This window comes from Podarcis melisellensis, assembly GCF_964234715.1.
Source record: "Podarcis melisellensis genome assembly, chromosome: 15".
Lineage (NCBI taxonomy): Eukaryota > Metazoa > Chordata > Lepidosauria > Squamata > Lacertidae > Podarcis > Podarcis melisellensis.
This window is the reverse complement of record NC_138532.1, coordinates 27,597,048-27,611,401: the sequence shown is the minus strand read 5'-3', so window position 1 is coordinate 27,611,401 and position 14,354 is coordinate 27,597,048. Positions and strand designations below refer to the sequence as shown.

General features: G+C 43.8%; 1 protein-coding gene across 6 annotated transcripts in view; it reads right to left on the bottom strand.

The window, feature by feature from the left end:
• Positions 1–1,248: 1,248 nt before the first annotated feature.
• APLP2 (amyloid beta precursor like protein 2) overlaps positions 1,249–14,354 on the bottom strand; it is a 54,164-nt gene continuing 41,058 nt past the window's right edge. For 2 of the 6 annotated variants that reach the window (XM_081889799.1, XM_081889803.1), the window contains 9 exons: positions 13,839–13,997; positions 13,293–13,421; positions 10,715–10,814; positions 10,269–10,442; positions 9,668–9,703; positions 5,103–5,185; positions 3,824–3,898; positions 3,271–3,426; positions 1,249–2,773 (listed from right to left, as the gene is read on the bottom strand). In XM_081889799.1, the coding sequence (XP_081745925.1) occupies positions 2,672–2,773; positions 3,271–3,426; positions 3,824–3,898; positions 5,103–5,185; positions 9,668–9,703; positions 10,269–10,442; positions 10,715–10,814; positions 13,293–13,421; positions 13,839–13,997 (1,014 nt within the window). In that variant the 3' untranslated portion in view covers positions 1,249–2,671. The remainder of the gene's footprint in view (positions 2,774–3,270; positions 3,427–3,823; positions 3,899–5,102; positions 5,186–9,667; positions 9,704–10,268; positions 10,443–10,714; positions 10,815–13,292; positions 13,422–13,838; positions 13,998–14,354) is intronic. The other 4 variants (XM_081889800.1, XM_081889804.1, XM_081889801.1 and 1 more) reach the window with 3 other exon arrangements.

The following is a 14,354-nucleotide window of genomic DNA, read 5'->3' as shown; positions in this document are numbered from 1 at the left end:
GCTATTCCTGGCTGGTGTCCTTGTTTTTTGTCCAAGGGAGCCTTCAGATTTCTCCGTTAACAGTTTTAAAAATAAGCCCTTTCTCCAGGGAATTCTAGGAACTGTAGCTCGGGTGGGGGGGATAGGGGGTCTCCCGACACTTCTCAGCACGCTGAACAAGCAAGCAAGGGCAAGGAGCAAAAACGGGAGCTGCATCACTCCTTCCCAGGTCCTGCTGCCACCCCAAGTGAAAATGTGGGCTGGAATGAGAGAAACCACAAGCACAGATTCAAGCACAATGGTTAGTCCAAGTATGGCTTCACCCCTGATGGTGAAGTAGCAGAGGGAGAAGTGACATATGGTCCACAATGTTTGCTCTGAGCACTTGCACACTTGCTTGGCCGCACCTAGCCGCAGTTCAGCTTGCAAACCAGGCCTCTGTGTGTAAGTGCAAGCATAGAAACTCCATAACAACTTTGGCAGAACCACATAGAAATCCACAGATAGATAGCTTCACTTTTAATTTCACAGGACTTCCAGAGGTACAACATTCTTCTCTTTGGATAATTGAGAAGTTTATTTGGGGACATTTTAGTCTTGTTATGGTTTCGGGTAAGCTCGTGGTTACATTCTTTGGATCCACATTTGAACACAGTGTTTTCAGGTATGTTTAATCTATCTTAATCCCCTGGATAATAATACAGTTTAGTTGCACACGCAGCTTTGGCATTCAATTCAAATTTGCCTCTTGGGCATCTACAGAATTAATCAAACTCCCCCAGAATTGCAGTTAAAGATGCTTAATCTTGGGTGTTTCCAGCTGCTCTGTGTCATTCCACCGCTCACGGGAAAGAATAACCTGAGATCAAAAATGCCAGGATGACCCAATGGGTCTTGATGGCCTCTTGTCTCTTTTTTATCCCTTACCAAGCATTAAATTTTGTATTTCTGATCGGTCTAGCAAAGTACAGTGCCTTCTGGGAGCAAATCAATTCACAAGCGAGCAGCTGCAACTTGGCAACACAGCCATTACAATAAACCCAACAACTTTGGGCACTGCCATTGCTCTGTAAGGTAATGTTAATGAAAAGCTAGGGGAGGCCAAGGCAAAGAGCCTCCTCACTCAGTAGCAAGAGACTCTCAAGAGTCCTTGAGGTTTATGGCAAACCCAATTTAAAGCTATGGGTTACATTTACAACTTCCCAGAGCTCCAGCTAGAAAATATGGGAGACCACCAGGCGCCTTTATGGATAGACACAGGAACCGATCTGGAAGTTAAAGTGTTTATTGATGTGATTCCAACTTTTTACATTCCCCACAGACCACACTAAGGAGTTTGCAGGTTAAGTAAATCTGTGCATAGTGGGAAGAGACATGGTAAGGGATGGAGGGGAAAAGAAAGGTCACAGAAAATAGAAAATAAAATAATACACCACAGGTTACCAGAACCTCCAGAATTTTTAAAAAAGCTGTGAGCATTAACACCAACTATACAAGCATTACAAAGACATGGTGGTGAACGGATCAGTGTCCGTGATGCTTCACAAATTCCCTTCCCTTCTCCATAGCTCGGACATTATCCCCTCTACCCTCCCTAACCCCACCCATAATGGAGAGCAAAGTGGCAATAATTCATGGGCTCCCCCAAATGCCTGGGCTATTTGCAACTGTATCAGGTGTCTCCTGTTATGAAGACACCCCAGGGTTGACTCCAGCTTCCTTGGGAAGACACAACAGCCTCCCTATTCTGTAACGGTCATGATTAACCATGAAAGGAGTGGGCCTGGGTACATTAACAAAGAAGGGGTCTCTTAGAATAGTGGCTGCTAAGGGAGGCTGGCTTAGGCTGCAGGGAAAGGATTTGAAGTCGAACGTTGCAGGCTTCCAATTCTATAAGGACCAGGTTCAGAAAAGTGGACAAAGTGTGCAATCCCAATCTGCACAAACCAGGTCCCAATATTTCACTAAGGCAGAAGCATTTCCTCTCCTTACCTCTATAGGATCTAGGATTTTTGAAAACCAAGCCACACAGAAGAAGAAGACGTGCACAGGTCACTGGAATCTGAGAATTTATATAAGGTTTCCATTATTGTGATTTGCTTCCCTGGTTATTTATTTGTCTCCCAAAGACCCTAAACCCCAATATTTCAATTTTTTGGTGACTTTGGTGAAAACTTTATTTTAAAAAAGGAATACTGCTTTTATATATATGTGTGTATATATATAAAAGCTAGAATGACCAAAGAGCCTCAAATGTCTTGTTTATACAATGCGGTTGGTACATGACCTTGAATATACAAGTGGTGTATCAGAAATAAAACAACATTTCTCATTTATACAGAGAGTTTGTTATCAGACAATACGACAGCACTGGGATTTTCTCTCATTAGATTAAGTTTCTTTAAAAAAAGAAAAAAAAACTACATCTCAAATATCTGCAATAGATCCATTTTCCCATTTAAGGTTTATATATCATATATTGTTATATTATCATTTCCTCACCCATTTAAAAGAATGGAATTTGCAACTCTACAGTAGTAATTAAGTCTTAAATGATCCAGGAGTTCTGAATGTAATATGAAGTCCTCTTCAAGCAAAAGTTGGTCAACAGCTGATCCAAAATACTGGACCATTTTTGGCCCTTCCTACCCTGATCCTTTGCTGGTCAGGGCTGCGGTGGTTTCAACAACTTTTAAATCTGCATCTGCTCCAAGTATTTGTAAGTTGGATTCTCGTATCCATGGTTTTGCATCTTATTCAGATGCCGCTCCTCTGGCGTGAGCATCGGGTCAACCTTCAAAGAAGAGAACCAACTGTTAGCGAGTGAAGAAAAGGCATGAAAGCATCTTGGGCTAAACGCATTTGTGGAGCCTGCTCCCTGGATAGAATTTAAGGGTATTAATCTCTTAAAGCTGAGGTCTTTGTTGCAAGAGATTCAACTTCCATCATCTCCCTAAGAAAAGCAGCCTCAACTCCCGTCTGAATGCTCTTTCCCACATGCCTTATCGCACATGATCAAGCCAAAAGCTAAAATGTCAGTGATTTTCCAGTCACTGCTCTGAATCTGATGATTTGTATGTTCTGTGCACGTGTGAACTGAGAGGATAATAGAAGTTCGCTCTCTCTTTTTAAAGCTATACCTTCAGCGAACTGCTTTGAACCACATAAGGCCACTGACTGCCAAACGCTCAAATCGGCAGAGAGCAACTGCTGCCACCCCATTCCCCCACCCAGCAGGTTGATCCAGCCCCCCCCCCTCTCAGAGGCGATGAATCTCGAGGCCCCTCTCACCTCTACGATCCCATGGCTGATGGTTCCATACTGCCTCTTCCTCAGCATCACCAAGCTGATGACGATGACTGTGGCTATGGCAACAGCGATCACCAGGAGACCAATGAGAGCACTGCTGCTGAAGCTGAAGTCGTCACGGAGCGCGTTGTCGTTTTCCTGCACAGGAAGAAGTGACGTGTAGGGGCTGAGAGCTGGAAATGAACATGACTAAACTAGCTTGGGAGGCACCTTCCTTTGACCAACTGCCACAGCAAGCATGAGATGTGCCTGGTCATGGTCTTGCCCTGATCCCTCTCACTGTGATCTGGCTGGCGGGGGACACCTTGCAAAACACCTTCTCAGATATGTGACACACACATGGGACCTCTTCTGCTTACGTGTCTCCTACGTGGCCAATAACAAAACGTTTCTTCCAGGAAATCCTGGCCCACTGCTCTTTGCAACGCTCATGGCGTATTCAGAACTAGAAGAGGTATACACAGTGCTACTTAACACCCAGGTCAGGGCATGAAGTCCCCTAACAGCAAGCCTGGGGTGGTGGCTATATACATACCGGCTCATCCACCAGTCCACCGACTCGCTCAGGATTGAAAATCATTTCCTTCACATCAAGGGTTTCATCAATTACCTGAAAACAGTCATGAAGGAATTTTACACAAGGAGCTAATGACAGAAAGGAGGAATACTGGGCAGGGGTGTGCATAAAAAAATCACCTTGGGTTTGCAAAAAGGAGCAGCTTCTAAACTAAACAAATAGCTAGCAAAACTCTGCTAAGTCATTACACCAGTCTCTCTGGCTCGGGTTTCATGTGCTTAGCAAAGCCCCAATAGCTTCCAGGGCTAAAAAGGTAGGGCTTTTGCAAAACCAGTAAAAGAAGGCATCAAACACCAAACGCAAGAGAAAGGAATCTGGCTCACTAACTATGGTGGCTATGCACCACATATTCAGTGTAAAGGAGGTGCACATACATACAACTGCACATACACAGGGACTCCTCCACTCAAGCAGGAATCCTGGCTAATCAGGCCTCCTGTTCCCAAATAGAAGTCCCTACGTGTGCGCATTTGTGTGCATGCAGGGCTCCTTCACACTAAATATGCATGGCTGCCAGGGAAGCCCAGCAAGATGCTGGTACAGCAGCCAACAAGACGTAGGAAGGTTCAAGTGACTATCTCTCTCTCTCTCTCTCTCTCTCTCTCTCTCTCTCTCTCTCTCTCTCTCTCTCTCTCTACCTACCTACCTACCTACCTACCTACCTACCTACCTCTATCTTGTTAGGTTATATTTAAAGCTTTCCCTGGTGGTGGAGAATGCTTGTGATGCGACATAGATGTCAGCTGGCTACATTTTAGTGGAATAAGCCTAGTTTGAGTTCCATCAACCAGATACAGTAATTTGCCTCCGAACAAGCTCCTATTTACAGTTTTCAACAAGGATGTAGACAGGAGGTGCAAACACAGAGTACATCTCAGCATCAGCTCTAAACACTGCAGCCTGCTACACTTGACAGAAGATGCTGCCACTCAAAATAGCTGACAAATCTGTCGGTGGAGCCTGTGCCAGAGCACCAAAGGGTTCTGTTCCGCCTCCCACATCCATAAAGCTGTCCAGGGCGAGGATGCTAGCTCTGCTTCCCTCACACTCCTACCCTTCCGTCTCTGACACATGCGGGAAGCCTGCGGGAGCTGCAAGTCAGTAATCTACGCCTCCCCTGCACCATATGGAATGAGTCTAGTGACTATCAAGCAAGCAGCGGGCGACATGAAAGCAAGCCACATCTCAGGCTCCGTGTTTTCTGCAAAAAAATTAATAAAAATGCAAAAGGACGTACCACATTCTCGTCCAGCTTGTTCTTGCTGTTGATTACTTTCTCTTCTGCCCCAATCAGTCCATCCAGGTCAGCCATGCCAGATCCTGTGCAGAAGAAACAAAGGAGATCAGATAATGGGAAAGGCCATTTTGTCCTGTCTGTATGGTACCCGGTCTGTATGGCACACTACGATTCCTAGCTTCTCGTATATATACATATTATTAGATCTCCTTATTATGCACTTGTTAGAAGGACACCAAAGTGTTATGCTAGCAAGACAAACAATGGGAAGGGGGGAGGGGCTGGCAAATGGGGGGGAAATGATGGAAGTTTTTCCAGAAGGTTCAAGCACACACCCATTCTACAGTCAGCTAGTATGATATGGCACAAAGCAATGGGAGTCCAGGGGAGATGTCCCTAGAGGCTGCTATAAATGCCCCATGAAACCAGGATGTGAGCCAGCATGCAAGAGATATTCTTGCCACAGCAAAGTCAGCACTGTCCCTTTAGAAAGCCTGCACATCAGCAACTAACTAGGGAACGTGCCTCAAAGTCATTCCAAACAGCTCACCCACTGAGCAAACTTAATGAGTTCCTGTCCTGTGTCTGGCTCAAGTCCAGAATCAATTTCAAGGGAGGAGCAAATGAAGTTCCAAATATCAGCCAGCCTGTTCCCAATGAAACACTGCATGTGATAATGGAGGAGGATATCAACAAGCCCGCTCTGCATTTCCATTAAGACCTGAGCTTTCATACATTGATCGGGAGGAAGAGCAGAAGAGACTGATGCAACAGTCAAACCACTCAAGTCACAAAGAGCATCTGATATCTGAACATTGCAAAATGTCGGCAGGCATTATGGATTTGCAGAAGGATCCAAGGTAGCCACTGGATTCCTGAGATGCTCCACATATCCAAATTTTGCTTCGTATGGTGCAAAGGTAATATAATATACACCAGTTAAACACTTCATAACTGATTGCACATCTTGCCCTACCATTTGTTGTGCTCAGGGACGAGTTCATGTATTCTGTTAGCAAGGTTCTTTGAGGGCACGTGAATGATTAATTGTGTTTTGGGGCATCTGTCACAGTGACTTTCTTTTGTTTTCACTGCCTGAAAATGCCAAATAGTGGTGCAGTCACATTTTGCCTAGAGCATGTGGGCAGATTAGACATCGTATAGGATGCCAACACCAAAGGAAGTCTAAAAACAGCAAGCAGAAAGAGACGAAGCATTGTGGTGGGGGACTGATCCTGCATCAAGGGTGCCAAGTAAACTGACCCAGCTCCCTTTGTGCCTATGAAATGAAAGCTGATCTATTCCATCTGCTGGTGACACGTTAGCTCATTTTAAAAGGCAAACACCTTCGTGGTTCAAGTACAGTAAGCCTGCAAACTTACATGGGGGTTACATTCTGGGAAGCGCACCTAAAGCCAAAGTAACGTGTTGTGAAAACACATTGGATTCAATAGTGGGTGGGATTGCAAAAGTTGTTTTTCCCCCTTTCCAATTTTTGTTATTTTTAGCCATGCACATAAAGCTGAATGTGCACGAGTTAAGTGTGTGTAAGTTGCAGGCTCACTGTATTCTGCTCACCAGGCAGGCGTAGGACGATAGGCACACTGAGGTATGCTCAAACGAGGAAGCCAATACATGTCAAGATGCAGAACATGGCAGCTGGCAAAAGGTCACTGTCACAAAAGCCAGCACAGATGTGGCACTCGCCGTCAATGCATCTTGCCTGTAACACATCCCTATGACTGAGGTGTGGGCAACCTGATCACTCTCAGCCAAGCCTGGGAAAGGCTACCTGTGAGAGGGGATGCAGAGACCTATGCAGGTGCTACAAAGCCAGCCTTAATTGACCGCAGCTCTTTGCCACTGTGAAGGAAACTGTTTTAGAAAAATCCATCTGGGCTAACTGTTGTGACGTACTTCACAAAGTGAATTTAAGCCACGTTAGCTTCCAAACTGATATATAAATCTAGTACACAGCCATATTCGTGCCACATAATACATTGTCAATTTGCAGGCATGATCAAGAAGTTTGCGGGTTTATCTGGGGGGTTATGAATGGTTGGCTTTAATGTCACACCATTGATTAATATAAAATTATTTTCCAAAAACAGTATCGTTGTTGACATTTCTATCCCCCCTTTCCTCCAAGGAACTCAAAGTGGCATGCATAATTTTCGTCCTCCCCATTTATGGCTGAGCAAGGATTTACACTGTGTGACCTTTTCAAGTGAACTACTTATGTACATTTATTTAAAGAGATGCTAAAGGATTTCAAATTACACTGTGGACATGCATGTGCCTTGTTCGGTCTCTATTGTCTATATGCATCCATTTTATATTTACATTTGCCATCTATTTCTACTGGGACCTCACCAACACCTTTAGGAACATTTTCTTGAAACTGAGAATATTAGTTTTTAAGGAAACAATGCAAATATTAAAACCAATTTATTTAAAGCTGGAGTACATGTGAGGGGATATCCATATCAGAATTTATTTTTTTTTCTTTTTCTTTTGCATAAGCACTGAATTGGTTGCAGAAAATTGGTTGCATTTAAACCAAAGTGCTTGATTTGGTCAAAGAACCCAGCTCACCTGTTCCACTAAAAGCAATTCATGACAAAGTGTCTGATTTTACTGCCTCCGCCTAAGTTGTTCAGGAAATGGCATTTCAGATTCCAATCATGCTCCAGGAAGTTTACCTTGCTCACTAAGCCTGGTAGCTTTTTTAGTGTGAAAGTCAATCATTGATATTTTCTAAAGACTTTCAGCCTAACCATTCCAGGTTAGTCAACCTCAGGCGTTTATAGGCCTTTCTCTGGCACTTCCAGTTCTCAGGAGCCAGCACAGCAAAGGCTTCGGGCAGGGAATTCAGCAGCTAAGACAGGTACCATTAGATAGTTCTGCACCATTTAACAGCCTTAAGTGGAATAGTTGTTGGAGGAAAAGCTCTTTATATCTCACATACATCTCTGGGTAAAAAGCAGCGCTAGCTGGCAGGCACTGTGCTAAAAAAACAAAAACAAAAAACAAAACAGGAAAGGAAGGCAGAAACAAATGCACCACAGTTCACAGCTGCCTCAACTCAGCTAGGAATGGACTGCAAAATGTTCTGTTTCCTCTTGGTTTGGGTCAGCCATGTTTACCTAGTGAGGTGAAGCTCACTCCAGGGCAGTTATGAAGACAGACCCAATCAATTTCAATGGACAAGAGCTTCAATTGTGTTCCGGGTTTGGAGGTGGCGATGGGCTGGATGTGGGCCAATAAATTGAGGCTGGATTCAGGTAAGACAGAGGTGTTATGTTTGCAAGGAAATGGCTTGCTCTGTACATGGTTGCTGTCCACAAGGAGGAGCAGGTGCATAGCTTGCAAGAACTCCTCAATCCATCATTTGTTGCTGGAGGCTTGGGTGGCCTTGTTGGACAGGAGAGTCTATTTCTAGCTCCAGCTGATGCACCAGCTCCAGCTCTTTCTGCACAGGATTGACTTGGCCACTGGATTCCATGCTCTGGTGACCTCCAGATTAGACTATTACAATGCATTTTATGTGGGACTGCCCTTGAAGTTGGTCTGCAGCAGAACATTGGTGCTAGCTAAGGCAGCTCTCGGAATTAGCATAACCCTTTTCCTGAAGCAGCTACACCGGTTGCTTATTCATGTTGAAACTTGATTCAAGAGGCATGAGACTTGCTAAGATTTTCCTAGTAGCTTCAGAGTCAGTAATTATAAAACAAAGCCTGATACACTGTAGAAAAGAGTAAAGAGCGTCAGTCCTTAATACCACTATGAGGTGCTGAAATGCAAAACAGCCCACATTGAGAAGAGGACAGCTTCTAAGCAGTTGTTGCACCCTTTGTTCAAAAAGAAGCTTTTGCTACAAAGCAGGACTTGGAACATAAGTCAGTAAAAATAAACACACCAGAAGAGAAACTGAGGAAAGGATCCTGCACATGGGTCTAAAACCCCAATGAAAGAAGGCTTATGGAATTTGCAGCTGTGTGCATTTTGGCAAATATGCCTTGTCCATTGGAAACACTGTGGGTCAACACGCCTTGCAAGGTATTTCATACAGAATAGCAGTGTTCTGTCTTTCTGTACAGAGTAGGACATATTTTAACCTGTAGAATTCCAAAAGATCTGCCCAACTCAAGCTTTGTCATTTCATATAATGTTTATGATGCAGAACAGATGGGAAAGTGCAATTAAAATAAAACTGATATTTCACCCAAGTAGCTCTAAAAACAAACTGATTAGCATTCACAGCACTATGCTACTACCAATGCTAGAGAACACCAAACTCTCATATCTAAAGCCAGTATTACAGTGTTACCAACACTGTATGTATACCGTTTACCATGATTGAAACATTAGTCAACTAATCAGAGGCAGCCAAACTGACTCGTTCTGCACAGGGGGTGGCTACTTTAATCTCTGAAGCTTTATATCAGCAGAAGGGAGGGAGGTGGAAGTTGATGTTATGAAACTAAAAGCAAAAGCTATCAGAACACACTGGAAAGGCAGGGGGCATGACAGAAGGCGTTTTGAGGGATCAGCTTAGAACCAACCTTTTTTCACTGGATGGTACAAATCCGGCTGAGAATCTATAGCAGGCGGGAAAACACAAGAACAACAAAAAAAAAAAAATAGCAGAGAAAGGAGATTAAGAGGAGAGAAAAGAAAAAGGCTTGTGTACGATTTCTAACTCAGATCCTGGGCAACATTTAGATTAATAGCAAGTTCTAGCTTCTTTTGTTTTATTCCAACTTCTGAACACCAGAAAGCAAGCAACAGGTGCAATGAAACTGAGCTTGGGCTAAGGGCCCTATGAAAGAAAATGGGAATTAATTCACAGCCAAGCTTCAAAATAAAATAAGCATCCGGGGAAGAAAGCAAAGCTAGATCATTATTGCACTGTCATGTGCTCAAATTAAAATCAGAATACTAAACTTAAAAAGGAATATAGAATTGGAGGCGCCTCAACATGACAACGTCTGACACAATTAGAAACCAGTTGCCTACTTGCTCTTTTGTCAGGAGCTACTTTTAAAGCAGCTCTGGCAAGAAAAATATCCAGAATAAAAGTGAGGACAAGTATGTTAACCTGGCTAGCTGATCTATGGTGTCAGCTGAGGCCAGATACAGCAGCACTTTCACAATTTTACATACCTTCATTTTCCAGTGAGGCTGGGAAAGTTTTCACCTGGAATGGACGGAAGGGCTTGCCATCAAAAAGGGGAGACTCATCACTCTCTTCGGAGCTCACATGGACGTCCACAGGGGATTCGGAGATGGAAGATGTAAACTGGTCCATGTCAGCCCGCTGTTCTTGAAGGAGCTCATCTGTAAGCAGTAGTTGCTCAGTTAGTTAGAAAGTGTTGTCCTATGAAGATGTTTCCAAGAAACTCAACACAACCTCTTGGATTCGAGTCAGGATTATTTTTATTCGTCTATGGAGGAAATAATTTGCTAGATACTCGGGGTGGAACTTTTCACAAGTATATACTTGGTTTGTACTGCTATTTTGTTGTTGTTGTTGATCTCAGGTGCCAAAATGCTTTGGTGCTTTTGGCGAACTAGCTTAGGGATCGTAAAAAGAGGTCAAAGGTACTAACCAATCTCACTTTGGATTTCTTCTGCCACATAAGGTACCTTGTAGAGCAGGGACAGACTTTGGTTCATTCTCTCTTCAATCACATGGAGATGCGTCATGACCTACCAAGAGAGAGGGCAGAGTTCACAAAGAGTATCAATTCTATTTTTACTTAAACAAGTAAGTCTGCTCTAGAGATAAAGAGTTTTAGAATCCTCACATTCGCTGCCACTGGCTACTAGCCATGATGGCTATATTCCACCTCCACTGTCAGAGGCAGCTTCTGGGATTCACAAGCGGGGAGAGTGCTCTTGTACTCAAATTCTGCATTTGGGCTCTCCAGAAGTATCTGGTTTACTGTATTCTGCATAGTAGATGTTTTAGTTTACTGTATTCTGCTAGACTAGGTAGGCCTTTCTCCTGATCCAGGAGGGCTGTTCTTAATCTTTACATAGAAAGATACAATCTAAGCTAGTGTTCATCACCACATGCTGTGACTGAGGAACCCATAAGATAACTATGCACTGTGCAAAGCAATGATATCACCTGTAGGTCACCTTAACTGGGCAACCCAGGCATTGGGTTTCACCCTAATATAGGATGTAAGAAAACTTTCATTGTTGTTGCTAAAGCAATGGTGAGGAAAAGGAGAAGAATAGCAGGTTCTCTACTGTGAGAAAAGATCCAGTTTCCCTGGAATTTAAGCCATAACCCTGAGAACCTCAGAAGTTTGTCCAGTTGGGTGCATGGCAAAGGAAGACTCCTTCCAGACCCAGCAATAATTTCTATTATGTAGCAGAAGAAAAATCTGCATGAATCTATATATAGATCTGAAGGGTCATGCTTATGCTTCCAATACAACTAGCATAAAATAATGCTCTCCCCCCCCCCCCATTACTCTAAGCAACAGCTTTCTCAGGAGAGGTTACATAGCTTAACAGCACTTTGTTCAAAGCAGAGGCAGTAACATTCTCTTACAATGCTGGCCTTTGTTCAGGGAGGCTTGCCTGGACAAAATGGCCGGGTGTGGTTTCATATCTACAACCCAGGTTCCTGTTTCTGTACACAAGCACAACCTTTCCCACTGGCTTCTTGAATTTATGGCTACCGTGTATTTGACCTGCAGAGGGTGCTGCACATTAATGGATTCTACGGAGCTGATATGGAATGCATTAATATGGATAACCAAGCTGGAACACTAATGAACTGCTTCTTATGGTCTGAAGTGTATCTGACTTTTAAAGAGAAGAAGGAAAGCAATTTAATTTTCCACGTGGCAGTCTGTCAATCTCCTGGATCGATCGAGGAGCTTGATGTGAATCCAAAATGTAAGGAATCGAAAGGGACCACCCATGTCCCTTGCATGTCAATTGGTCAACGACACAGCCTGCCCATCGTGGCTTAAGCCTCCAGTTTGCAAGCAGGGACACTGCTCAATCAAGTGAGATGGCTGTGTGAAGACAGGACTCCATCCCCTGGGAAGACAAGTCTGCATGACAGAAAAGGTATCCGAGTAGGATGGGCCAAAACTAAAGAATAGGGAAACATTTGTCAATCAAATGACTAAAGGGAAAACATTCAGAAAACTCCCCAGCACTGGAGAGTACAAATGTGAATACACTTAGATCTGCAGCATGGATTTCAGATTTACCAAACTAAGCAATCTAAGCAAATGGGAAAGCATTTTCCACTGCTGCTGGGTGAAATTGGGTTCATGCTCCAGTCCTGCTTCTCAAGCAGACAATGTAAGTTACTGAATTCAACGCAAAATAACCACTTATCACCTTTGGCAGTTCTTTTCTTTGAAAGAACATCACTTGGCAGAGCTCAGAAGCAGCGCTGTCTAGCAGCAAGGCACCCATCTTACAGAAAACTGGCTTCCAGCTCTGCTAGTGACCTTGTTTGACCTTGGCAAGGCCTTCTAATGCTTTCCCTTTTTTCCTTCTCACCCTCTCAGTCACAAAGACGACAATCCTGGCTATGAAACAAAATTTAAAACAAGAATGCAAAATTGCTCAGAGAGGTAGCTTGGTGGATAATGCATGAGAGAGGTGTTACAATTTCCTTTCCCTATATTGAAAAGAATGAGGAAAATTTGCTCCTCAAAAACGAAGCCTTGGGTAAGTGATCAAATGCTTCTATGCTTTGCCTCAAGACTCAAGCTATACTTCTGCTAAGAAGGGGAGAAGGTTTTGGCAAGTAGTAAAAGCAAAAGATGCATGAGAAATCCAAGAAAGTGATTACAGTCAACAAGCCGGCAGGACAAGCACAGAGTCAGTATGGGCACAACAAAATAAATGATGCATCAGGGATGGGTGCTGTCAGTTCAAGAAGTGGCCATGTTTCATCTATGCTCCAGCTGGCACCCAAAAGTAACCCACCCCAGCTGTGTAACTCTGGTTAATGTAAATAGGCACTATTTTTGTTTAACAGGCACATCCCAGGTTAATACCAAAAATGCACAGAAGGACTATGGTTCATTGTGATGTCCAAACCAGCTCAAAGTCTGCACATTGAGGCAGAAGAGATAAACTGCAACACCCAGCTAGGAGTGGGTCTTAAAACATGGGACAAAATGTTTCCCGGGGATTACTCTGTACCTGCGATTTCATCTGCGCTGCCTTTTCTGGATCAACAGCCAAAACGTGCTGGTAATGGCGGATCGTGTGCAGGCGGTCTTTGTTCTCTGCCCGGACGTAACGCTTCAGGGCTTGCAGGATACGGTGAGGCTGTAGAAGTTAAAGCAAACTGATGAGCCAATAGAGAATGGAAGATAGTCCAGTGATTTCAACTGTGCCCCTTAAGGTCCATCTGCTTTATATGAAAAGCAAGCCAAAGCACACTTAAAATATTGTGATATAGCGAGGACTAGACACATGAGCTGCTGCTGCACCACAGGCAAGAAGCTGGAGCTAGGCCAGGCAAGACATAACTGGACAGGATTCAGATTTATAGGAAAATTCAGCAGCCATTATACTAATGCTATACACCCAGAATGCCTACCTTACAGCTGCTCAATCAATTATTGCCTCTCTTCCCACCCACCCACCCTTTTCTTCCACTAGCTGTCAATGTTTGCACTTCTTCCAGACACTCCTGGCCTTCCCTTTAATGCATGTACTTGAAACATCCCAAGGGGAACGTACCCGTGGAGAATCAGTCTGCAGAGCAACTAGGTAATTTTCCAGGGCAATGCGACGGCGGTCATCCAGCATGGCTTCCACACGAGCGAGATGAGTCTCCACCAGCTGCTGCTTCTCACTGGCTGCTTCCTTCTCTAGAGATTTAGCCATTGCCTGGAATCGCTGCAGAAGGAAAATGGTGCAGTTAACAGGTGGCAAAGAGATTAATTACTGCTATTCTGATTAGCTACTTTCAGATGCATTTAGTCAGAAAGCACCTGAAAGACGCCTGGGAGACAGATTTGGCATCTATATCATGGTAGGTGTATTCTGCAGGTGGAGTACAGTCTTTGCAACTTAGTCCAAAACTAGTTTGGAGCAGAAAATGCAAAAAACCTTGCAGTCAGTGGATAATCTAACACTGCAGTCACTCTCAGGATACAGAGTTGAATAACTATTTTAGTACTGGTGACCATTTGCCTATTTAGTGACAGCAAACAAGTTGAGGGCTTGCCAAAAGCCTGCCAATGGGTCAATTCA